Here is a 24772-nt window from a genome sequence, read left to right as displayed (position 1 = left end):
TTAAGGGTTGTACCTGATGATCTCAAAAGCATCCAGCTGAGTCACTCTGAGATTCTGGGTTGAGATTAGAGAGCCTGTCTGTTTGGAGATGGAGCATCTCATACTAATGTGGCTAATTAACCACAGGATAGACTGTATTTGGGAGGTCGGTTTGTTGTGAACTGTTGTGGGTGGTTCCTTTGGGACTGTCATTCACAAGGTAATGGAAACATTGGGGTTACTTATCAACAAATGTTTAAACAATTTTCATAATTTACTGCCCCTTTGCTACCACCCCTTTATAAAAACTGATAGCACATTTAGGAAAGGGCACCTTTAAGCAACCCTTAGTCACGTGACATGGAGGATGCTAGAAACCAGTTGGTTGAACTTTCTGGGCAGCACAGAGAATCTTTTATTTCCTAAAAGTGATCAGCACTGAGTTGCCACCATTCAATCTGGCTGAGCTTATTTGGATGCCAGGAGGATATTTATTTACTACCCCATTCTCTATCAGTTGTAGATTGATTTTCATAAAAATGACTAGGAAATCTTGGTAGCTCTGTACATATATATGCTCTGCCAACAGAATCTCATTTGATCCATCTCTTTAGAGTAGGCATTTACTTTTCATTGTTAGAAGGACTATAAAGGAGTTAAATTGAAGGTCGATTCTTTTAAGTGATTTTTGTTTTCTAAGATCCCATTTAGGCAACTGATCATAAAGACTACTGTTCACATCTCACCCTGAAAATACATGGAATCGTGGTTTGGGTTTACAGACCATCATTAATGTGGATAAGGAAAATGGTTGCTCTTTCATCTGAGTACTGATAGACATTCAAAAACTACACTTGGAAATATTTACGTGAGGAAGCTTATTCTCCTGCTCCAACATTAATTATACATCTGACCTGTAGTCACCTGTAAAGATGGATGCTGTTGGCAGCTAGCGCTGTACGATGGGTACTGTAGAATAATCAGTACTGGAGAGGACACTGAAAGGCGTCTCATACAGGCATTCTCCCCCACCCTCTTATTTTACAACCGTGCTTAGTTGTGGCCCATGTAGGGAAAATGACCTCCTTATGATCATGCGTAGCTCACTAGTGGCACAGCTAAGTCTAGACTGTCTCAAGAGGTGACTTTGAAAATGGATTGAAGATGGCAAAGGGATCTGTGAACCACAGTCTGCCACTTCACACTCTCTTCTGCACTTGGAAGTACCAAGCCTCTGATTCTTTCCAGGCACCCCAGTTTCAAACCCAGCAAGAAGATGTAGTTAATGGATGGTGGGGTGACAGAGGCCGAGTTGGAACCATCAGTATCACTGAGATGCCCAGGACCCCTGAGAATATGGCCTAGAATGTCCCTACCTGGGAGTGGGGCTTCCCCTTCAGGAATTATCCCTGTGGCTTAGGAGGGAACAGTGCTCTCTCTGGTTGCTGAGAGGAGAATAGGAACAGAGGGGCCTGGTGTTCTGGAGGCTCTGTTTTGTGGCCTGGCACCAGGGCAGTCTGTCTACCTGGCCTATTATGTGGAGTCACAAGACCTCCAAGGTACAATTTTACAAAAGCTTATTCTCTTCTCTCCTATCAGAAATGTTTCCCATTGTCTGTTGGGAAGCTCTAGATGGATGGTCTTGATTCTGATTTGGGGGCTATGCCAGTAACAGCCTTATTTCTGTTTCTTGAAAACTAACTAAAAAGACTACAAACCCACCTATCAGAATGGTTTTAAAAGTTTTGAAGGTAGTGCAAAAACCCTGGCAAGTATTTAAAATAAAGGCATACTTGACTATGCCACAGAAAATCAGACTATTTTGGGTCCTGCATATCCTCTCATTAAAAAAAAAATTAGGTTGCTAGGCACTGCCTAGTAGCCAAAGAAATTGTGGTTTTGACCTGTTGTTCACTTTTTGTAGAAACTTCATAAATTTAATTCCAAAGTAACAGGGCGGAGACTAAGAAAGGAAGAACACTATTTTATGATGCTTTTAGCAAAGATAAAATCTTTGCCTTGCGCTCAGGGCAGTTTAGCAGCAGCCCCAGAGCCTTGCTCCACTCCAGCTCTTGAGGCGTGAGGCTGGCTGGTGCGTGAAGACGTGAGAGGCAGGGGGCAGTGGTGCAGACTTCCTTTCTTATCCCAGCTGCTTCTCTTTTCTCCTTTCATTTATCCCAACAACTATTTGTTGAGCTCCTTGTGTACGTGCAGACCCCTGTGTCCTGTACTGACCTTCCCTTTCTAACTGGTTTTCACTGTAACTTAGTCTTCATATTCACAGTCTTCCAACTGAACTTAAATCTTCCTTCAGTGGCCTTCAGTCTTAATTCACAGCTCCTTTTATCATTTGGGTCTTTTTTTGTTTCGACTCTAGAAGACATCCTTTTTATTTATTTGTTAAAATTTATGATCCTGATCTTGGTTTCTGGGTTGGGAAAAAACCAACCCTGAAATAGTGTGGCGCTCTCCTCCTATTCTTTACTCCAAGGAGTGGGTAAACAGTTACACCAGTAATCCAAAATGGGTGTATCTGTGATTTGGGCCTTATTTTTATTGTGCCGCACTTTCCCGCAGCGTAACTACCACCTATTGATACTTCATGAAGGTTAACATATACTGCCTCCTGGCAGGCAAGGAGTGGCCTAGAAGAACATCGATATAGAAAATCTGTGGATATAGGAAATTTCATTCTGAGAATTAACAGGATATCTGGATCCTGGTCATAAACCTGCTACTAATTATTGTGTGACCTCTCTTATCTAGCACCCCGCCCCCTCCTGTCTCTGAAGACTCCCAACAGTTCTGACCTTTATAGATCTTTGCGTAATTACTTATGGGTCTTTGAAAATTACCAGACAATATATTGTCTTTTCTCTACAGAGTGAAGGCTGCCCAGACTGAGTTAGGACAGCAAATCCTGGCCGATTTTGAAGAAGCATTTCCCTCCCAGGGTACCAAGGTATTGTTTTGCATTTTCTCTCCAGTCTTTAGATATTATCACCATTCTCACCAAATTCACACTCACTACAGTTACTATTTCCATTTATCATTTCAAAAGTTTTCAGTGGCAGCCGTAAGTCTGTTTGCCAAAGGTGCAGGGTAATGAGACCATCGTTGATTTTAAATATCCCAAAACAATGTTGATTCCTCATTTGTGTTCTTTTAGCATAAAAAAGTGAGGATTTATTTTGGTTTAATTTAATGTGTGTCAAACCTAATATCTTATCTGCCCAGTAAATTCCGTTTTTCTCATAGCTGTGTTAAAAAAAAAACAACAACAACTTCAGGCCGCAGTGTTTTTAGGATTGTTATATAACTCATTGGTTTCAGTTTGGTGGAAAGACAACTGGGAGGGGAGTCCACGGGCTTATGTAACTTGGAGTTACACAGTTAGGAGACTTGCTTTTAACGATCAGAATCCTGTTCTTTAGAGTGAACCCCTTTTGTTCTTGCTGGTAGCTTAGTTGTTTACGTTGTGTCTGGGACGCGCACAGGGTTTCACTTGTGAGCTCTTGGCTACACTTCTCATGTAACAACAGGCTTTGCCTGCCTTGGCTGCCACTGCGCTTGGTCACCTGCCTTTAGCTCTGCCTCCAGAGTCTAGCAGACGTCATCCTAATGCTTTGCATGTGTAGGGGAGGGAAGAACCTTCTGAAGCTGTTACTTCTCTATTATTTGAGCTGTTTCAAGGGAAAGAATTGTTCGACACAGACATGAGTGGAAGTACACACGGGCGGACAGCATTCTTGACTGCACTTGGTGGGTGGAGATGATGGGCACATGCTCGTTTACTGGGCCAAGGAACGTTTCCTGCATCTGTGCTATAATTCAGTAACTGGATATATCTTAATTACTTTCCTTTGTGCTGCCGGGGTAGCTGCCCCAGCTTTGTAGAGTACTACCCTCTGTAGGAAACCTGCTCCTGATTTTAATGTCCGCCCGTATGGTTGCTGTCTTCTAGTAATCACATATTTCATTTGCAAAGCATATTCCTTTGAGGACTTTATGTTCTTATTCATTCCATGTAACTGTGGGGAATGGATGTTGGAAAGCTATTCTGTGAGAAGACATTGTAAGATATCCATAAATTATAAGCACTAGACTCTTCTGACTGTAGGATCTGCTGTTCATCGCAGTTTCAGAAAGATGTGGATGAAGCCCAGCTTTAGTGTTCGGAAGAATGTAACTATGACTTATGTTATATCTTTTTCCCAGACGTCGCCAGACAGATGAAGTTAAAATGATTTTCTTTAAAGACTTGCTTCCCTTTTTTCTTTTTAATCCTCACCTGAGGATATGTTTATTCATTTTAGAGAGACAGGAAGGGAGAGAGGAGGCAGGGGGAGAGAGAAGGAGAGAGAGAGAAACGTCGATGTGAGAGAGAGACATCAGTCTGTTGCCTCCTGTTATGTACCCTGACCCAGGATCGAACCCATAACCTTTTTGGTGTACGGGATGATGCTCCAACCAACTGAGTCATCTGGTCAGGGCAACTTGCTTCCTTTTTTTTCTGACTGGGTAACAAAGAATTTTCTTTTTTCCTCTTTAATGGCTGTTGACTTTTTTAAAGGCCTTGTGCTATCATTTCTATTTCATAAAAGGACTTCATGATATTAAAAAAAAAATTATCCATGGTAGTCTATGAAGTCCTTTTTAAATGACAGAATCTGAACCCCTGAGCACATGGGTTTTGGCTTCTGTGACTTCTCTATTAGATCAAACGCCTTTACGAAGAAGCAGGAGTTGCGCAGTCAGGGTGCTCCCAGGATGTCATAACAGCCACTCAGCGCAGAGCTAGTCAACACTTTTATGGTTTAGCTCTGAGGCAGCCTAGACAACACTTAATGAAACACTTAAACTTCGGTGGAGATGGGTAAATTGAACAGAGTTGACTAAAATAAAACAAAACACAAAGATTTGGAAGAACTTTACTCATCACCTAAAGTCCACTGTTTTTCAGATGCTGTTCGATAACTGCCAAAGCTACGTGGCTTCTCAGCCAAGCCAGGCGTAGATGCCAAGTGTTTCCTCCAGTAAGACCTCCGCCAGCTGTGTGCGTGCAGCGAGTTGCCATAAAGAAAGGTTCAGCTAGATTGAATTGCCTTCAGTCATTGTGATGTAGCGATACAGCCTCTCGATGTCCTGCTACTATTCCTTTTATGTCAGGAGGCTGATATTATGTTTTGCCTTTAGCTGCACATCTGGGTGGTTGAGTGTAGTAAAGCGGGTCTGGTGGTTTGGAACCTGATTTTAGGTTTTAAATGCCACTGTACTGTTTGGCACAAACACAGGTCCTTAAGAACAGGAGTCTTGGGAGGTTGAAATCAGGGAAAGTGGCACATGTGGAGTAAGACCGGGGTCATTCTGACTTCTGGGCTCTTCCACAAGGTGATTTCAGTTTTGATATTCGGAAAGCAAAATTTCCTGTGATTATTACTGGCCATGTTTTTCAAAACGTCTCATTGCTGATTGACAGAGTAGCTTTAATATTGGGTACTGAACTCTAGCTTAATGATTCTCTCATCGAGGAACAAAGACTAAAATATCCATCACAGCAGCAGAACGAGTGTCAGGGGAGTGGGAATAATAATAACTTTAAGAGAGGAGCAAGGAGTAGAAGCTGTCAAAGGCCGTGAGATTTAGAGGCTGTTTCTGGCTTTTGAATTGCTGTGCATTTGTTTTAGCAGAGGCCGGGAGGACCCAGCAATGTCCTACGAGACGCTTGTCTGATTGCTAATATTTTGGACCCCAGAATCAAACAGGAAATCATCAAAAAGTTTATTAAACAGCATCTGTCAGAGTATCTAGTACTTTTTCAAGAAAACCAAGATGTAAGTATCCACCAAATGAGATCAAATATTACATTTGAATTTTATTGAAATAAAATTCTCAAGTCTACTGATTTATACTTTATTAGTACTACTGTATTTATTTTTTAAGATTTTATTTATTTTTAGAGAGAGGGGAATGGAGGGAGAAAGAAAGACAGAAACATCAGTGTGTGGGTTGCCTCTCATGTGTCCTGAACTGGGGACCTGGCCCACAACCCAGGCATGTGCCCTGACTGGGAATCGAACTGGCAACCCTTTGGTTCTCAGGCCAGAGCACAGTCCACTGAGCCACACCAGCCAGGGAAGTATTACTGTCTTAAAGAATTGGTTGTTGAACCATGAATTCTAGGGGCTAACTGTACAGTTCAGTGGTTCTTAACCATTTTGGGGTTACTGACCCCGTGAAAAAATTTATGAGAGCTACAGATCTTTCCAGAAAAAGGCAGCTATGCATAAAACTTTACATGCAGTTTCTGGAAATTTGCAGACCTCTGAAACCTATTCATGCACCACAGGGTAAAACCTCTAGAGCAAGTAAAGAAAGTAAACTATATTCTTCAAAACCATAAGAAGTAGAGAATTTGGTTCTGTTTTTGTTTTGGTTCCGTGTTTTTGCTGTTTCCTTAAACTCTCAACAGTACTTCTTAGTACTGCGGTGGGTTTTGTCCCCTGGTTTCCAAAGGTGGCCTGGCTGGACAAAATTGATAGACGCTACGCCTGGATAAAACGCCAGCTTGTGGACTATGAGGAGAAGTATGGCCGAATGTTTCCTCGCGAGTGGCACATGACCGAGAGGATTGCAGTAGAATTTTGCCACCTTACAAAGTAGGTTACAACTCTACTGGCTTTGTTGTTCATTGAAATCAGTCCTCCTGTCTAACGGGCCATGTTGTCTCGTGGATGGGAACCACTTCCTGATGCCACCACATGATTGCTGTCCCCCTCATATGCGATTATTAACCAGCCTCTGCTCCCGTCTTTGCTGCAGGATGTTCCTTTGACCTAGCCCTTGCCTTGAACAGCCTGCCTTCTTGACTTCACCAACTCAAGATTCATCGACTAAATTTACCTGTAGTGATTCATTGCCCCACATTTCCCCCTATGTCTGCATCACATATATTACTTTACAGTTGTATATATCCATGATCAATTTGCTTTTCTGACTATATTCATAGGGACAGGGGTAGTATCTATTTCAGTGACATAATAAACCATCAGGAAATATATATTGAACAAATTTCCCACCCTTAATACAGCATTTATAGTCTTTAGATAGTTAATAATATTGGCATCTGAGTGTTTTAAGCATTTTAAAGCTTCTTTCATTCATCTTGTCTTAATTGTCCATGAGTGTAGCCCAGGGACTACCGAGTCCATTTTTCTAAAATTATATTTTATTGATTATGCTATTACAGTTGTCCTAATTTTCCCCCCTCCACCCCCCCTCCACCCAGCACCCTCCACTCCCTCAGACAATCCCCACACCATTGTTCATGTCCATGGCTCATGGATATAAGTTCTTTGGCTGCTCCATTTCCTATTCTGTACTTTACATCCCCATGGCTATTCTGTAACTACCTATTTGTCCTTCTTAATCCCGTCACCTCTTCACCCATCCCCCACACTCCCCTCTCACCTGGCAACCATCAAAACGCTCTCTGTATCCATGATTCTTTCTTCTTGTTTGCTTAGTTTGTTTTTTAGATTCAATTGTTGTTAGGTATGTATTTGTTGACATTTTAATGTTCATAGTGTTGATCTTTTTCTTAAGTAAGTCCCTTTAATATTTCATATAATAATGGTTTGGTGATGATGAACTCCTTTAGTTTTTGTCTTGTCTGAGAAGCTCGTTATCTGCCCTTCAGTTCTAAATATCTTTGCTGGGTAGAGCAGTCTTGGTTGTAGGCCCCTGCTTTTCATGACTTTGAATATTTCTTGCCAGTCCCTTCTAGCCTACAAAGTTTCTTTTGAGAAATCAGCTGACAGACTTACGGGAAATCTCCTGTAACTAACTACTTTTCTCTTGCTGCTTTTAAAATTCTCTCTTTAACTTTTGACATTTCACTTATGATGTGTCTTAGAGTGGGCCTCTTTGCATCCATCTTGTTTGGGACTCTGTGCTTCTTGGACTTGCATGTCTGTTACATAGTCCCTTGACATCCAACAATTGAAGCTCAAGAAGGTTAGGTCAGTGAATCCACGACAAAGCTAAAGCTAGAGTCAACATTTTTCATTTTTTACTTGCAGCTATACCATAACATGGTGGTAATTGTGTTTTATTAATTATATATTTCCTTCTGATAGTTCACAATTACATTAACTCCAGGTTAATAAAAAATTCCGTATCTAAGCAGAACTCAGAGTAATTCATGTTAGTCATCTGTCTTAAAATCACAGCAAATACAGTCAAGTTGCAAGCTTTAAGCACATTATGGTGGGAGAAATGTTTTAAGGGAAATTGGCTGCTGGTTTTGTGGATTTTATTTTTTAATAGAATTTTTTTTTTTTTAGAACTGCATTTGGTTCACTGTAAAAGTGAGAGTAAGAGGCAGAGATTTCCCATATACCCTTGCCCCACACCAGCATTGCCTCCCTCATTAACAAACCCCCCACCAGAGTGATACATTTATTACAATCGATGAACCGGCATTGGCACATTATTATCACCCAGAGTCCATCGTTCACATTAGGATTTACTCTTGGTGTTGTACATTCTGTGTGGCTGTTTTAAAAAACATGTTTGCTACCATAGGTTTAGATAACCTTTTAGCGTTGATTCAGTGTCAGCCGTGGTTGTCACTTTCTGAGTTCTGATAAGCAAAGAAAGATGAATGCCTTGAGAAACTGATAAGTAATTCTCTTTAGCCTGCAGTTCAGTGACTTGCAAGCTAACTCTGAAAAATGAAGTCTGTAGGAGACTGGAAGTACATTAAAGCCGACTAGCCTGCTACTGTATCAGCTAATGGCAGTGTTGCTGCTAAGCTGTCATCATTTCAGTTTTAGCTAAAATCCAACAGATTTTTAATTATCAGATAAACTTTGTTTGATTTTGTCATTTATTTGTGGGAGAAGATGATTATAGGTCAGTTCTTACTAAGAATTCTTATATCACTGCTCTCAAACAACTTACATTCTGAAACAGAACACTGGAGGGGCACATAAACAGGCAGGAACCACCAAAACACATACTTTCACGTGGTGAGTCTGGTCTTCACATGTATTTCCAGGGTTCCTGCTCTCTGTTCGGGTAGATGGTTATTTCCTTGGAAGATTGAGGGCTTTGTAATTTGGTAATTAATGACTTGTGAAATTACATAGAAAAGTATGCATTTTATAAGCTATTGAGTGTTTCATATGTATTATTAACAAAGTATTGAGAAGTTTAGGTATTTAAAAGTAGTAGTAAAAATGTAAACAAATTGATGTCCATAATCCTTGACTGGTGGTTAATTTCACCTTAAAATTCTCCAACCATTAAACCAAGTTGGTAACAGACCTCAGAATTTGAAGTGACCAAATACTTTTTCTTTTTTAAATATAAACTAAAACCATTTACTTTGTCTTATCTTGAATGCTCTGTTTGACAATATTCTTACCTCTTTATTTTGAAGGACAGAGCTTGCCAAGATTATGCGTACCAGAGCTAAAGAAATTGAAGTGAAATTGCTTCTTTTTGCGATTCAGAGAACAACTAACTTTGAGGGATTTCTTGCGAAACGCTTCTCTGGCTGCACTCTGGCAGATGGAAGCCTGGTAAGACTTCCCGAGGGAGCCTGGAATGTGACCTTCGTGGGGTTGGGGCGGGGGAGCTTCGCTTCAGTGTCTCATGGCCGCAAGTGCTTAACCCTCCATTCCCAGGGTTTCACTGAGTGTAAGCAGGGATGATACAGAGAACTCTGTATGGATTTATTGTTTGTCTCTGATGCAGCACTTACCTTTTTAGAAAGGCCTATCATCATTTTATCTGAGTATTGGCCCCATTTTACAGACTGGCAGTTTTGGGAGTCAGAGGCCTCATTAATTTAGTAACAAATACCATATTGCTTTATTAACTATTGAATTTTATTATAATTTGGATACGTTTTTACTTTAGGGTTTGTCTTCTTAATGTCTCTGGTGAGCGAACCAAGTCAATGTGTCTCTCTAAACTTCAAAGCCGTGTATATAGACTTACATGTCAGAGAGATACCAAAAGATTGTAACGTAAAGGTCACAGGTCTGAGGCCTGTGTACCTCCATTGGGAAGGTGGAACATGGTGGTGTTGGTTAAAACCATTTAATCTCCATGCAGTCGAAGTGTCTCTCTGAAAACCTCTCTTTTGGAAACCCAGGCTCCCTGCTAACATATCAATATGCTTGCTTCTGATTTCTATCTGTGGGGAAACCAAATTTCTGCGTTTTATAGTAATTTCTGTTTACATCATTTCACACACAGAGATTTGAGTTCCTTGAATGCAGGAATCATGGCTGACTCATCTAGTCATGCAAAGAGTACACAGACCTTGTGCGGGCAGAGAGGAACGAGGAGGAGAGAGGGAGGAAGAAATCAAACTTGAGAAAGTCATAGCTCATGAATTTCCTTTATAACTGGAAATTTTTTTTAAACTGTTGGTAACAACAGAGAAGTGATATTATTGGTGCAAAAATCCTTGGATCAGCAACCCAGGGAGACTTTGTGCGGGTTTGACTGGTGTAATTCGGTAAACGGCCTTCTCTGTTAAATGAAAAGAATAGAGTGCCGTGTGATAACAGAGCTTAGGGGGGATAAACAAGACATAAAACCGAGAAGCCATAAAGAAAAGCACTGAAAGATTTGACAAAAAGAACAAAATTCTGTTTAGAAAAAGAGACCATAAACATAATTAAAGGATATACAACGAACTAGGAAAAAAACAGTTTAAGTGCTTGCTTCGGCAGCACATAAACTAAAATTGGAACGATACAGAGAAGATTAGCATGGCCCCTGCACAAGGATGACACGCAAATTTATGAAGTGTACCATACTTAATAAATAAATAGAGTTAAGGTAGAAAAATGCAAAAAATAAAATCTCAGGGAAAAAAAAACAGTTTAAGCTATATAGGACAAATGATTGGTGATGGAAAAAATACACTAAAAATTATATTAAGAAAAGACAAATGATTAGTATCCAGCATACATAAAGAATTCTTAAAATCAATATGAAAAAGACAACCTAAGAAAAATAAGTACAGAGTCAACCAGGAAAATCATTGAAGAAATAACAGTTGGCTAATAAATACGTGAAAAAAATAGAATAAGATACTAATTTTCATACATCAGGTTGGCAAAAAATATCGTAAGAATAGCAATACAGTATTTTAGTGCTAATATACAAATTGACACTGCCTTTTTGAAGAGAAAATTTTCATTATGTATCAAAAATTTAAATGTGCTTGCAGTGTCAGGCAACAATTTCACATCTAGCTATGAAGTCTACAAAAAATCCATACCGTGAAAGAGGTACATCATTGAAGAACGGTTAAATAAAATATGGTATATCCATCCTGTGAAGTAGTGTACAGCTGCTCAAAAGTGGTAGAATGGGAGGAAGATCTAGATATGCTATCACAGGAAAAAAGACTTCTCAGTCCTGGCTGGTGTGGCTCAGTGGATTAAGCACCAGCCTGCAAACCAAAGGGTCGTCAGTTTGATTCCCAGTTGGGGCACATGCCTGGGTTGTGGGCTGGAACCCGATTTGGGGGTGTGTGAGAGGCAACCACACATTGATGTTTCTCTGACTCTCGCCCTCCCTTCCCCTTTCTCTAAAAATAAATAAATAAAATATTTGGAAAGAAAAGAAACCTTTCAGATATTGTTAAGTGCAAAATGTAAGCTTGCAGGCCAGTACATATGGTATAATTCCATTTATGTAAAAAGCAAAAAGCATGTTTATGTATGTAAGTATGTAAGAAAAAGGTCTGGAAATGATAACAGTGGATTTCTCTGGGGAAGGAAGTTGGAGTGAGAATAGGTAGAGACGCAAAGAATTCTTTTTCATTCTACTCTGGTGTTTTGTTTGAATTTTTTATACCAATGCATTTACATCCTTTTTAAACATATTTTTTGCATTTACATACTTTAACAAAGTTATTTTTCAATTTTTTTAAAATGGGGGAGAGGGCCAAAACTGACTTCCAAACTCTCCTCTAACAAACCCAAATGTGGACTGCACAGAGAATAATAGCTAACATATTTTGAACATCCACGGTGTGCCTCACACTATGCTAGGCGTACTTTCCTAAGGCGGTCACTTTGCTTCATCAGCTGTAGGAGGTAGGTACTGTACTCATTGGAAAGCTACCTGAGACCACATAGCTCATATGTAAGTACAGAAGAATTGAGCTACTCTGATTAAAGCAGGGGATTAAGGACGGAGACTGGGCCTAGGGGCCCATTCACTTGTTTACCTCTCACTCCACTGTCTTCTCTTGCTCCCGCCCTTCCAGTCCTAAGATTCTGGGTTTTCACTGGGATTCCTCTTTGCCCGACAAGACCTGCCTCAGAGTAGGTGCATTAGGAGCTGGTCCCTCAGGGCACTGGGCTAAAGAGTGGTGGCTGCAGCTTGCACTTTTAGCACAAGGCCCTTCCTACTCAGTGCCACTCATGACTTCATTAAAATAAAAGACAACCAAACCACAAAGTAGTCTTTTTGTATTTAAATAGACATTATATATCCTCTGTTATATATATAATGTCAGATAGACATTAACAATCCTCTGATTGTTAACTCATGTTCAAAATGGATTTCCTTTCAGTACGAAGGAAAACAAATAGGCACAAAGGAAAATGCCCTTAAAGAAAATACAAGTCACAGAATGAAATAGGTAACAGCAATGCCATTGAAAGGAGCATGTGTCTCTCCTGAGGAGGCTGTGGTTGGCTTCAGCACCTGCCTGACTTCCTCATGCTGGCTCTCCTCACTCTGCCACCCAAGCCGTGCTTCTGGTCTGGTGTTAAGAGAGACTCTTGCAACTCTGGGTTCAGCCCTACAGAGATCTGTTTGGGGACAAAGAAGTTTAACATTGGTCCCAGCTGGGAGTGCCCCCCGAGCTCCGATGTTCTAGTTGGGCAAGGCTGGTAGAGCATAAGGTAATCCAGCTAACTATGGGAAATAGGTCTCGCCCTGGCTGGTGTGGATTGAGCGCTGGCCTGTGAACTGAAAGGTCACCAGCTCGATTCCCTGTCAGGGCATGCTTGGGTTGTGAACCACGTCCCCAGTAGTGGGCGTGTGAGAGGCAATGGATTGATGTCTCTCTCACATCAATGTTTCTCTCCCTCTCCCTTCCCCGCTCTCTGAAAATAAATAAAATCTTTAAAAATAAATAAAATCAATGTTTATTTTTAAAAAAAGAAAAGAAACAGGTCCCAATAAAAGATGCTTGAATAACATTAGAGCCAAATATCTGCTTTGAGCTATTCTTCCTCTCCTTTGGCTGGACTCTACGTCCTAGTGATTTTGCTTTTACGTTTAGTAAGCTATAGGATTACAGGGGAATAAATGTCATTTCCACTGACCAGGATAGCCTGTAAGCTTGGGGCTGTCCCAGGACACGTCAGGCCTCACTTGTGCTAGGAAATGCCGCAAAGGTCGAAAGAGCCCAAGTAATGTGGGCAGAGAAGGCCCCTCTAGACAAAGTGAGGACACTAAACAAGGTAACCACAGAGAGGCCATGAAAAACTGGCAGGAGCTGCACATAAGTTTGTGAAGATAATGCTGTTTTGTAGAGAACCGGTATAGGGATGTCAAAATGGCCGACCGTTAACCCACTTCTGTCTGAGGGAGGAGAGTGCTGGAGGGGGTGGTGTCTTGGGGCAGCAGGGCCTCTCCACGCTCACCCACTGCCAGGCCAAGGTCCTGACTGCAGTCTTCCGCGTCCTGGCACATGCTGTGTGCTCTGTGGTGTGGCTCATGGTCAGCTGGGGATGCTTGAATCTTTTCCACCAATCTCTTCCTTTTTTGGTCCTGTTTTTGAAATTTTCTAACATAATCAATTTACAAATATCTCTTCCAATTGTTCAGTTCTTTCCTCTCCTAGTAAGTTTGCAGCAAGTTTCAGGTTACAAATCCTTGGCCAGAAAATCCTCCTGAACCATAAGCTCTTTATTCACCCCTTAGCTGGTTAGCTGTCTTCTCCATAGACTTCTCCAAATCATTCAGCTTCTTTCTTCATATATTTTTTCAAATCCTTAAACTTCTTTAAGGCAGACTCTTCCCCCGGATCACCTCTGTCCCAGTTTTCATGACCCAGCAACCATTCTGCATTCCAGGTCCTGACAATGACTGCTCCATCGGCTTCAAGGATTTTCCCTTAATGATTTGTTTCTAGAAAGGCAACAGAACTCCTCCGGGCTCATCAGCAAGGCTGACCAGCTCTTGGAGAATCGGTTCACTGCGGCCTGCTGGGGGAAGGAGGGGAGGCGGTGCTTCTCGCTGTAGGTGTTGTTTACTTTGTGCTAGGTCCTGCCATCACCTTGCCCCGTACCACGGGGGGCCACACCTTCACCTCTAGCAAGGACCCTGGTGAATTAGTCAGGGCCACTGACCATGCTCCTAACAGACAGTTCTGGGAGAGGCTGGCCTGGCCAAGACAGGGCTTCCAACTGGCCTGACTCCTAGTCTAGCTGGTGGGCACCCACCTGCCCACCTGCCATTCCTTGTCCCTACCGCCTCCCCGTGCTGCCTTCCTCCCAGGATATGATGGTTGTGTTTTTTTTTAAGTCTTTTGTAGCGACCACTTTATTTTAGGGTATCAGAATAAACTACAAAATGCAGCAAGGTAGACCCTGATTTAATATATGCCATATTTCATAGGAAGTTAGTGAATTCCTTAGAAAGATAAGAAGTCAGCCAAGGAGCCAAGTTGATCAGAGACCCTCCCAGGCCCACCCATCTCCACCCTTAACTGATTGACAGTGAATGAGGGTGAGGTTGAGGGGTGATGAGCTCACTTGGGCAGATCTGCCACAGTTCAGCTCCTAACGGATCAGTGTGATGCCTCATCTCCTGCTTTTTTCCGACAGATGCAACCTTGACATCTGATTGAAATGTAGACTGAAAAGAACTAAGGACAGGACTTGTTTTGTTTTTGTTGTTTTATCCCCAACAAGTTCGTAATGTCCTGTGCTGCCCCTGTCTGTCAGTGGAAGAAGTGAGCTGCCTCTGCTTTTTGCTAATTGCCTCAACTCCTGACTGTCTAGGAGGGATTCAAAATAGTCTGTAAATTAAAATGCCTTGAAATTAGAAGCAAATGTCTGGATGTGATTTAACCGTATCCACATGCATTATTAGTGACTCAATGATTAGATTCAAGGTAAACATTATATTCAGCTTCTACGAAAGCAAGAGTAGATTAGGTTAAGTTGTCATAACTGGTTCACTGAATTTGGAAGATTTTTTTTTAATGAAATTAAATTTTTTCCCATTTTATGCAGCTGCATTTCTCCTTTTCTTGGCCACTACATAAGTTGCCTTTCTAAATACAATCATCCTTTGGCTTATAGGGGTCATTTTAATATAAATTTATACTTGCCCATTGTTTAAAATTACCCTATAAATATAAAATCTGTAGGTGTGATTTTTGACCATGCTGTTTGAGCATAAGAATGTTTGCAGAAGGTTCACTACTTTATGAAAACCCACATGGAGTGGCTTACCCTACAGCTCCATCTCCCAGCAAGTTAACACCTGCATTAGGGACGGTATGGGAAAGCAGGAAGGAGCAGGGTCTCTGCAGTTCTGCCAAAACACAAGGAAATAGCTTTCCCTTAGCTGGTAAGTCCCCCTTTAGTGTTTCAAAATATCTTATAAATGCTTTTTTATTGATTGATTTTAGAGAAAGAGAGAAAAGGGGAGAAAGAATTATTCCACTTAGTTATGCATTCGTTGGTTGATTCTTCTATGTAACCTGACCAGGGACTGAACCCACAACCTTGATGTATGGGAATGATGCTCTAACCAACTGAGCTACCCAGCCAGGACCTATAAATTTTATATGATGCTAAAGGAATATATTTTTTCATGTGAATAACATCCTAATTGGAGAAGAAAGCAACATGTGGTCAAGATAGAAAATTTGGAAATTATAGGCAAGAGTGAAAAGGCAGAAAAAATGTAATTTGTCTTCCCATCAACCAGATGAGAACTTGGGTGTGTTCATTTTATACATTTTATACAGTTGAAATTGCACTTTTTAAATTCATTTTTTTTCTCAGCTTATTTTCTTTTAAAATTGAAATAAAATTCATATAACAAAATTTCACATAAAGCTCACCATTAAAAGTTGTACAATTCCATTTCTTAAAACATAGTCACAAGATTTGCCACCATTCCATCTTGAATTCCAGGACATTTTCATTGCCCCCAAAAGAATACACCTCATCCTACACAGTCACTTCCAATTTCCTCCTTCCCCCCAGCCCCAGCCAACTACTAATCTACTTTCCATCTTTATGGGTTTGCCTATTCTAGAAATTGCATATAAATGGAATCATAATTGTGGCCTCTGTGCCTGGCTTCCTCCACTTAGTGTAGTGTTTTCAAGGTTCATTCATGGTGTAGCATGTATCAGTACTTCGGTCCTTTTTGTGACTGAATAACATTCCATTGTACGGATGTACATTTTGTTTATCCATTTGTCAGTTAATGGGCATTTGAGTTGTTTCCACTTGTTGGTTATTATAATGCTATGAACATTTGTGATTTGTGTACCAGTTCTTGTGTGAACATATGTTTTCAGTTCTCTCAGAAATACATCTGGGAGTCGAATTGCTGGGGTTATATGTAACTCTGTATTTAACTTTTTTAGGAACTGCCCAGTTGTTTTCCACAGCAGCTACACCATTTTACATTCCCACCACCAATGTAGGAGATTTTTCCACATCCAAATTATCTGTTTTTCTCCTTTGTTATTTGAGTTTTGGTGTCATATCCAAGGTTAACAAACATTTTTAAAATTCAAATATAAGTCTACTCTCCATCTGACACCATACAAGGTTATTATTTGACTATATTCTCTGTGCCTATGACTTACTGCTTTTATAACTGAAGTTTGTACCTCTTATTCCCAGTCACTTTTTTGCCTTTGTTCCCACTTCCATTCCCTCTGACAACCATCAGCTTGTTCTTTATGTCTGAGTCTGTTTCTGCTTTGATTGTTTTGTTTTTTAGATTCCACATGTCAGGGAGATCATATGATATTTGTCCTTATCTGTCCGACTTATTTCACTTAGCATAATACCCTCTTAAGTTTATCCATGTTGCTACAAATGGTAAGATTTTTTTTCCTTTTTTTGTGGCTGGGTAGTATATCATTGTATATGCATACCACCTTTTCTTTATTCATTTATCTATTAGTGAGTACTTAGGTTGCTTCCATGCCTTGGCTATTGTATATAATGCTGCAGTGAGCATAAGGATGCATATATCTTTTTGAATTAATGTTTTATTTTCTTTGGATAGATACCCATAAGTGGAATTGCTGGGTCATTTGGTAGTTCTATTATTAATTTTTTGAGGAAGCTTCTTGCTGTTTTCCATAGTGGCTGTACCAACCCTTCCACAAACAGTGCACGAGGGTTCCCTTTTCTCCACATCCTTGCCAACACTTATTATTTGTTGTCTTCTTGATAATAGCCAATCCGACAAGTATGAAATGATACCACATTGTGGTTTTGATTTGCATTTCCCTGATGATTAGTGATGTTGAACATATTTTCATGTGTCTATTGGCCATCTGTAGGTCTTCTTTGGAAAAATGTCTATTCAGGTTCTCTGCCCATTTTCTAATCAGATTGGGGTTTTTTTGATGTTGAGTTATATGAGTTCTATATATATTTTGGACTAACCCCATATTAGATGTGTCATTTGCAAACATCTCCCATCCAGTGGGTTGCCTTTTTGTTTTGTTGATGTTTTTCTTCACCCTGCAAAACCTTTTTAGTTTGATGTAATCTCATTTGTTTATTTTTGCTCTTATTGCCCTTGCCTGGGAAGACATATCAAAAAATATTGCTAAAACTGATGTCAGAGGGTCTACCGCCTATGTTTTCTTCTAGGAATCCAAGGTCACAAACATTTACTTATGATTTATTCTAAGAGTTTTACAGTTTTAGCTCCTTTCATTTAGATCTTTGATCCATTTTGAGTTAATTTTTTTAAAGTACATTTTACTGATTATGCTGTTACAGTTGTCCCAATATCTTTTCCCTTTGCTCCCCTCTGCCCATTACCCTCCTTCCATCCAGCAATTCCACCCCCCTTAGTTCATGTCCATGGGTCATGCATATAAGTTCTTTGGCTTCACCCTTTCCTATATTATTCATAACTTCTCCCTGTCTATTTTGTATCTACCAATTAAGCTTCTTAATTCCTGCACCATTTCTCCCCCTTCCCTTTACCACCTGATAACCCTCCAAATGATCCCCATAGCTATGATCCTGTTCCTATTGTGGTTGTTTGCTTGGTTTGTTTTCAATTTCTTGTTCTTCCTCTTCTTCTTCTGGCACCCCTATGATTTGGATGTTGGCACATTTAAAGTTGTCCCCGAGGTTCCTAAGCCTCTCCTCATTTTTTTCAATTCTTGTTTCTTCTTTCTGTACTGGTTGGCTGTTTATTTCTTCCTTATGTTCCAAATCATTGATTTGAACCCTGGTTTCCTTCCTTTCACCATTGATTTTGTGTGGATTTTCTTTCATTTCACTTAGCTTAGCCTTCACTTCTTCCCTTATGTGTTTGCTGTACTCAAGCATATCTGTCAAGTCTGTGAGCATCTTTATCACCTGTGTTTTGAACTCTACGTCTGTTAGGTTGGGTTGGCTATCTCCCCATCACTTAGTTCTCCCACTGGAGCCTTGATGTGTTCCCTCTTTCAGCCATACTTCTCTGTCTCCTCATTTTGACAGGCTCCTGTGTTTGTTTGCCTCTGTGACTTAGGTAGAGCTGTCGCACCTGTTACATTGTGAGGGGCAGAGTCTTACACATTCATCAGTTCCACCGACCTTTTTACCACGTTGTGGTGCTGTGTGTGGGGGAGGGGTCTGAGAGGAAACAATGCTGCTTGCGTAGCACTTGCCCCTTTTCCAGGCACTTTTCCCACTTCCATATGGGATTGGTGCCTCTCAAGCTGTTGCTCTGTCTGTCGTCCCCAGAGTGGGTGGCTCTGTGGATATTCTAGGACTGTGGGTGCCTCTAAATAAGTGGACTCTGCTGAGAGACCGGCTGTTTCTTCCTCTGCCCCATCCCCCACTGGTTTTCACAGTCAGAAGCAATGAGGCTTTATTTTCCCCAGCGCTGGGACCGTGAGCTGTGCAGTCTGGTCTGGTGCTGGGAGTGCTCTCCAGGTGTCCGTCCCTACTTTTTTTATTGTGTTACTATGCTTTCCACTGGCCTGCTGCTGCTGCCGGCCCCACCACTGCCAGACCACATCCTCTCTGCCCTGACTCCACCTCTCCTACCTTTCTGGATGAGTATTTCTTTTTTATATCTTTGTTTGTTGGACTTTCATGCAGCTTGATTTTCTGGAACGTCTGGTTGTCTCTAGTTTTGAGGTAGTTGCATACCTTCTTAGTCGTAGAGGGAGATGCAGCGTGTCTATGTATGCCTCCATCTTGGCCGGCAGCCCATTTGGAGTTAATTTTTATATATGATGTGTAGATATAATTTTGTATCCTACTTTTCTTCATGTTGTATCTTAAGCGTTTTCTCAGTCACTATGTAATATTTCACTTTATAGATGTTCTGTAATTCCCCTAACTATCCCTTATGTGCTTTTCACAGTTAGAAAATTTTTCTCTTTTTATAAATAAGGCCACAAGGACATTTCTGTGAACAAGTCTGTTCACATTTCAGATTATTCTGTTAGGATACAGGTAGAATTATAGGGTCAAAGGTAGAAGCATTTTCAAGTTTAAGGTAGCCTGTGTTTCAGACTGCTTCCTGTATTCTTATTGTCTCTTATGAATACACCTGCTTATTAGTGTCTCTCCCATTGCTGAGTCTTGATATTATTGATGGCTTATTAAGATTCAAAAGAAGTAGTCACTCTTTGTTTTAGTGCATTGCATAGTGCTAATGCACTGATGCCTAAAGTAAAAGACATACTGCCAGAAAAACAATAAAAGACAAAGCAATCTGAAAATGATTTTTAGTTAGAGTAATTCATGCTTCCACTTCTAGGTGTATACCCAAGAGAATTTTAAAATTCTCGTATGTTCATACAAACACTTGCACATGGAAGTTTATAGTGACACTATTCACAGTAGCTAAAAAGTAAAAGCAACCCAAATGTCTGTTAATAGACAAATGTAATATTATTCAGCTATACAAAGGACTGACGTACTGAGACATAGTACAACATGGATGAACCTTGAAAACACTATATTAAGTGAAAGAAGCTAGACACAAAAGGCCACATATATGATTCCATTTATATTAAATGTCCAGAATAGGCAAATCTGTAAAGAAAGATAAGTCATTGCCAGGGTTTGGGGGAAGGGGAAGATTGGGAAGTGAAAGCTAATAGATATGGGGCTTCTTCTGGAGTGAAAAATGTTCTGGAATTAGATAGTGGCGATGGTGATACAACCTTGTGAATATACTCAAAAAAACACGAAATTGTAAGTCATCTAAAAATGGCTAAGTTAATTATGTCACAATTTTAAAATATTAAGGGTTTTAGAAAATACTGTCTGGTTTAGTTATAAATAATCTTCACTCTTCAGATAAATAATCTGCCTACCAACAAGAGAGAGAAAGGGTAATACAGCTGTTAAAGCTCAAACAGAATATTTTAAAACAACAGTCTCTTCCTTCTCAATTACTATAAATCCCTCTCAAGAGAGATGTCCACTGTTTAATAGTTTGGTGTATATTTTTGACTCTTTCTTACAAGCATACACACGCACACAGTTTTTTTTGTTTTGTTCAGAGAAAATAGAAAATATCCCCAAGGTATCTGACGAGGATTTTATTAAGTGCTTCATATCAAAGTGTTTTTCAAGCTCTCTCTTTGTGGAGGGCCTTGGGAAACAATGGAAAAATTGAATATGACCGACTGATGCTTACGGAGAAAGAAACCTAAGCAAAACTGTCACACTATAAGACACAAATGTGGTGGTAACAGGAGAGGGGTCCCAGCAATTCTAAACCAGGTGTGCATAGCACTGTGTTCACAGCCCCGTCAGCTGAAGCCTCCAGACCATCTTTTTAAGGACAAATCATGAATTGGGCTGGAGTCGAGTATTTATGAAATAAGAAATGCAGAAATTGTGGAACTTTCATTTCTTAACTGAATGTTTTCTCCTCCAGGGAAAGAAACAAATTGGTCTTAAATTTCAGAGTTCCTTCTTTGTTAATTTGAAGTGTCCAGCTAGGGCCTCAGAAAGGCATTTGTACAGACAGACCCAGATATGGACAGACTACTGAATAAAGCCAGGTTCTGTCTTCCTAACAGTACATTAGACAACTTGTCTGTCATGTGGCCCTTGTGGTTTTGGAGGTGTTGGGAATCACATGTGATTTAATTAGTAGAAATTAACTTACTATATGAAGAATTCTTCTTTCCTATATGGACTTGACATCAACTCTCATAGCCAAAAAAAAAAAAGAATGAATTCTTTTAAAATTGGAAAGTCATTTATTTCTTGGCAAATTTTAGGTTTCATTTAGCAGCCCCAGAGCTCATGGAGTATGTCATCTGAGTCTTTTAAAATCTAAACTCAAACTTGTAATTCTCTATGGCTTACAACAGCTGCAAAGCGAGAATAAGAAGTGTGGTCTGGTTGCTCTGACAACAGGGCCTGTGCGGAGAAGGCTGAGTTGTGCACTGATGGCTCCCTGCAACGGCTTCTTCCTTCATCACCACAAGTTAATCTGGGCAATAGTGTAGTGTTCTAAGTAGCAGGAGTCTATATCCGCCCTCAGGGCTTTGTAATGTTACATTTTCCAAGAGTAGTGGTCATGCGGTACTTCGGGGGCTTTGTTGGAGACTAGGGAAGAAGGGAGAAGCTCAGTGATCCTGTGCCTTGTAATTTCATGGGCCCATTGCCTTCATTTCCTGGAGAGATCTCAAAGAGACAAACTAGTAGGGACAGGATCTTACTTGTGATTAAAGGGAATTATCTTTACAGGACTTCTTGGCCCTGTGCTCCCATTTCTTCCTCTTCTGAGAGTTGCTTCATCCGGAGAAACACAACCACAGTTCTTCCTTGTTTAGTTGCCTGACCCTATTAAATGCTAATGAGCACCGCCACTTACTGAGCTTTCCCTGTGTGCCAGGCATTGTGTTAAGCTACTTTATATACTTAGCTCATGCTTTACATGCATTATCTCACTTAATCCTCATGAGAGCTCCGGGCAGCAGATACTAATATCCCTTCACATTTCATGTGGAAGAACTGAGGCTTAGAGACATTAAGCAACATACCGAAGTGGAGCCTGACTCCAGCCCAGGGTTTGTTGCTCAGTTCATGGTAACACCAGCCGCGCAGGTGCTCAAACCAAAGAGTGAAACATCCTTGATTCCCTTCTTTCCTTCACTCGAACATCCACTCTCTCAACTAGTCCTTTTGGCCTTATCTCCTAACTCTGTCCCAAATCTGGCTACTTTCTTTGTCTCCACAATGCCAGCTCTGTCTGCTTCCACTGCAGCAGCCTCGTAAACTTGTCTTGGTTCCATTACAGTCCGTGATATTGGAATGATATTTAAAACCTAGATTAGATCTTACCACTTCACTGTTTAAAATTTCCACCAACTGCCCCATTGCAATAAAAAAATCTAACCTTTACCGTGGCGCACGCAAGGCTGTATGTTTAAGCTCCAGCTGCCTCTCTTATCTCACCTCTTCCTTTCTGCCCTTCACACTCAACAAGCTCATTCCTGCCTTTGCACCAGGTCACCCTGCTGAGAATGCTCTTCCCCAGGTCTTTGCCTGACTAGCTCCTTATTCAGGTCTCTGCTCAACTATCAGTCTCCTCAAAGAGGCTTCTCTGGTCACCCTGGCCCACCCCAGTTCCTAAAGTTCATTTTTATCACAGTGCCTCCCGTCCTTATCAGTCTCATTGAGGTTTGTATTTATAGTGCCCAGAAGAGTACCTAGAACTGGGTAGATCCTTAGTCCGTAATTGTTGAATGATGCAATGCTTTGCCTAGGAAGCTCTGGTCTCCCCCACCTCTCTTCTCCCACCTCCTTCACATATTTAACTCTGGAGTATCCTTCAGTTCTGGCTCAAACATCATTTCCTTGGGGAAGTTTTTAGTGACCCTCTATTATATCCCTTCATAACAACCTCTACTTTTCCTGAATGGCACTCATCACACGTTTGTGTGATGATTTGATTAAAGTCCATTTTCCCTACTTGACCATAATCTTCATGAAGGTAGTGAGTGGTCTGTCTTATCATTGCTTTACTCGTAGTGCCTGGCACATCCATTCGTGAGTGGATGAATGGAGAGGAGTGAGTCACTTTTTTTGCATCAACTTGGCCCATACTTGGAATGTGTGTGCCCCAGTGAATGAGCAAGGAGTTCCTTAGTACCTATGACACCCAGAAATCCCATTGGAATGTTAGTAGAGACAGACCATGGGAATAGGACTCTTCCACCACAACACTGAGCAAGTGGCCCATTCTATACCACCCCAAATACCTTGCCAATGCTGCCTTTTATGTTTTACTTCCTATATCTATCCATCAGACACTCCCTCAGTGAGAGTGAAGCCCAGAAACAACCTCAGTTCGCTTGACCAATGTCCACTTTTTGTCATGATTTCCAGTAATGCATTGTTTTTAAAATGAGGCGCACCTGCATATAATTGTGAGCTATTATTGTCAACCCTAGTAAACCTAACAGTAGATGAAGAATGTTTAGTTCAAACATTTAAATCTTTGTTCTGTCATTACATGATTTTGAAAAAAGCTTTAACTTCAATTATTGACTTGCTGTCTACATAACCAAAGGACCAAAGTCTCAGAACAGAGAGATTCAGCTCAACAGTATGATCCCAAACCCACTGTTGAGTCCGTGGGATCAGGAAACCAACACTATTAACTAATTTATCATGTTGTTGAAGCTTAGGCTTCCTAGTTTCCTTCTCACCATTCCTATTTCTCTAAACTACTAGCAGTGCTTACAGAGACAAATAAAGGCTTAGAAATATTGTTTTCAAAGAAACATTTCTTTCTAAAAATAGCTTAATTCTAAAAATAAATAACTTCAAGTTTATAGGAATTTTTTTCATATCAGGCAAGAAAGCCAAAGTTCTGAGTGTATAAATTTGAAATGTTTGCTTGGCTTTCAGACCATAATGTTTCTCAGCAGTATACCACAAAAAATCATTATCCTACTAATGATTACCTGGAGCTAAAGCATTAATCACAAGGCTTTCTTTATACACTGAGGCTCTATCTAGCCATGCAATAGCATCCAAGTGCTTTGGCCAAGAATTCAGTAGTTCATGTGAGTGTAAGCAGAATTGTCTTAAAACCTAATCAAGCACAGACACAGGTATGGTTTGTTGTTTTTTTTTTTTTTTTTTTTTGTAATATCTTTAGCTGATACCCTGGCACTTGACAAAGTCATTTAAAGTCCATCTGCTGCCTCTATTGGCTTAGGAATTAGTTCAAGTTTCTCCACTGAGATGTTGCTAAAATGTCACAAGCACATTTAGGAACTCCCTCTGCACCTGGTTTCTTGTCTCCAGAGAGCCATTCCTTGCCCCTTCCCCTCATCCCCAGCACCAGCCAATTTCTTTTGCTTGTCCACTTAGTTTCCTTTCTGCTAGAACTCCTAGCTCCCTGGCATAAACAATATCTCGAGGTCAAATTTGTAACAAATTCCAAAGAGCTGCCTCAATTCTGTTGTTGCCCTGGAATTATCATCACCAGTGTCCCCTTATATGCATCATGTGCTTCTTCTAGGGTTTCGCACTCTTTATCACATTTG

The 24772-nt window shown here is 40.5% G+C and overlaps 1 protein-coding gene and 1 non-coding gene across 2 annotated transcripts in view; both read left to right on the top strand.

The window, feature by feature from the left end:
- VPS53 (VPS53 subunit of GARP complex) overlaps nt 1-24772 on the top strand; it is a 134250-nt gene that overhangs the window by 48870 nt on the left and 60608 nt on the right. Inside the window, exons 8-11 of the mRNA XM_090257191.1 lie at nt 2863-2941; nt 5670-5813; nt 6496-6638; nt 9425-9566. Coding sequence (XP_090113317.1) covers nt 2863-2941; nt 5670-5813; nt 6496-6638; nt 9425-9566 — 508 coding nt within the window. The remainder of the gene's footprint in view (nt 1-2862; nt 2942-5669; nt 5814-6495; nt 6639-9424; nt 9567-24772) is intronic.
- Nucleotides 10715-10821, top strand: LOC149997901 (U6 spliceosomal RNA). Its single transcript, XR_016507366.1, has one exon. It is a non-coding gene; the product is annotated as a U6 spliceosomal RNA (small nuclear RNA).

Source organism: Furipterus horrens, unplaced genomic scaffold (genome assembly GCF_987537825.1).
Source record: "Furipterus horrens unplaced genomic scaffold, mFurHor1.1.pri manual_scaffold_11, whole genome shotgun sequence".
Lineage (NCBI taxonomy): Eukaryota > Metazoa > Chordata > Mammalia > Chiroptera > Furipteridae > Furipterus > Furipterus horrens.
This window is presented reverse-complemented; position numbering and strand designations above follow the sequence as displayed.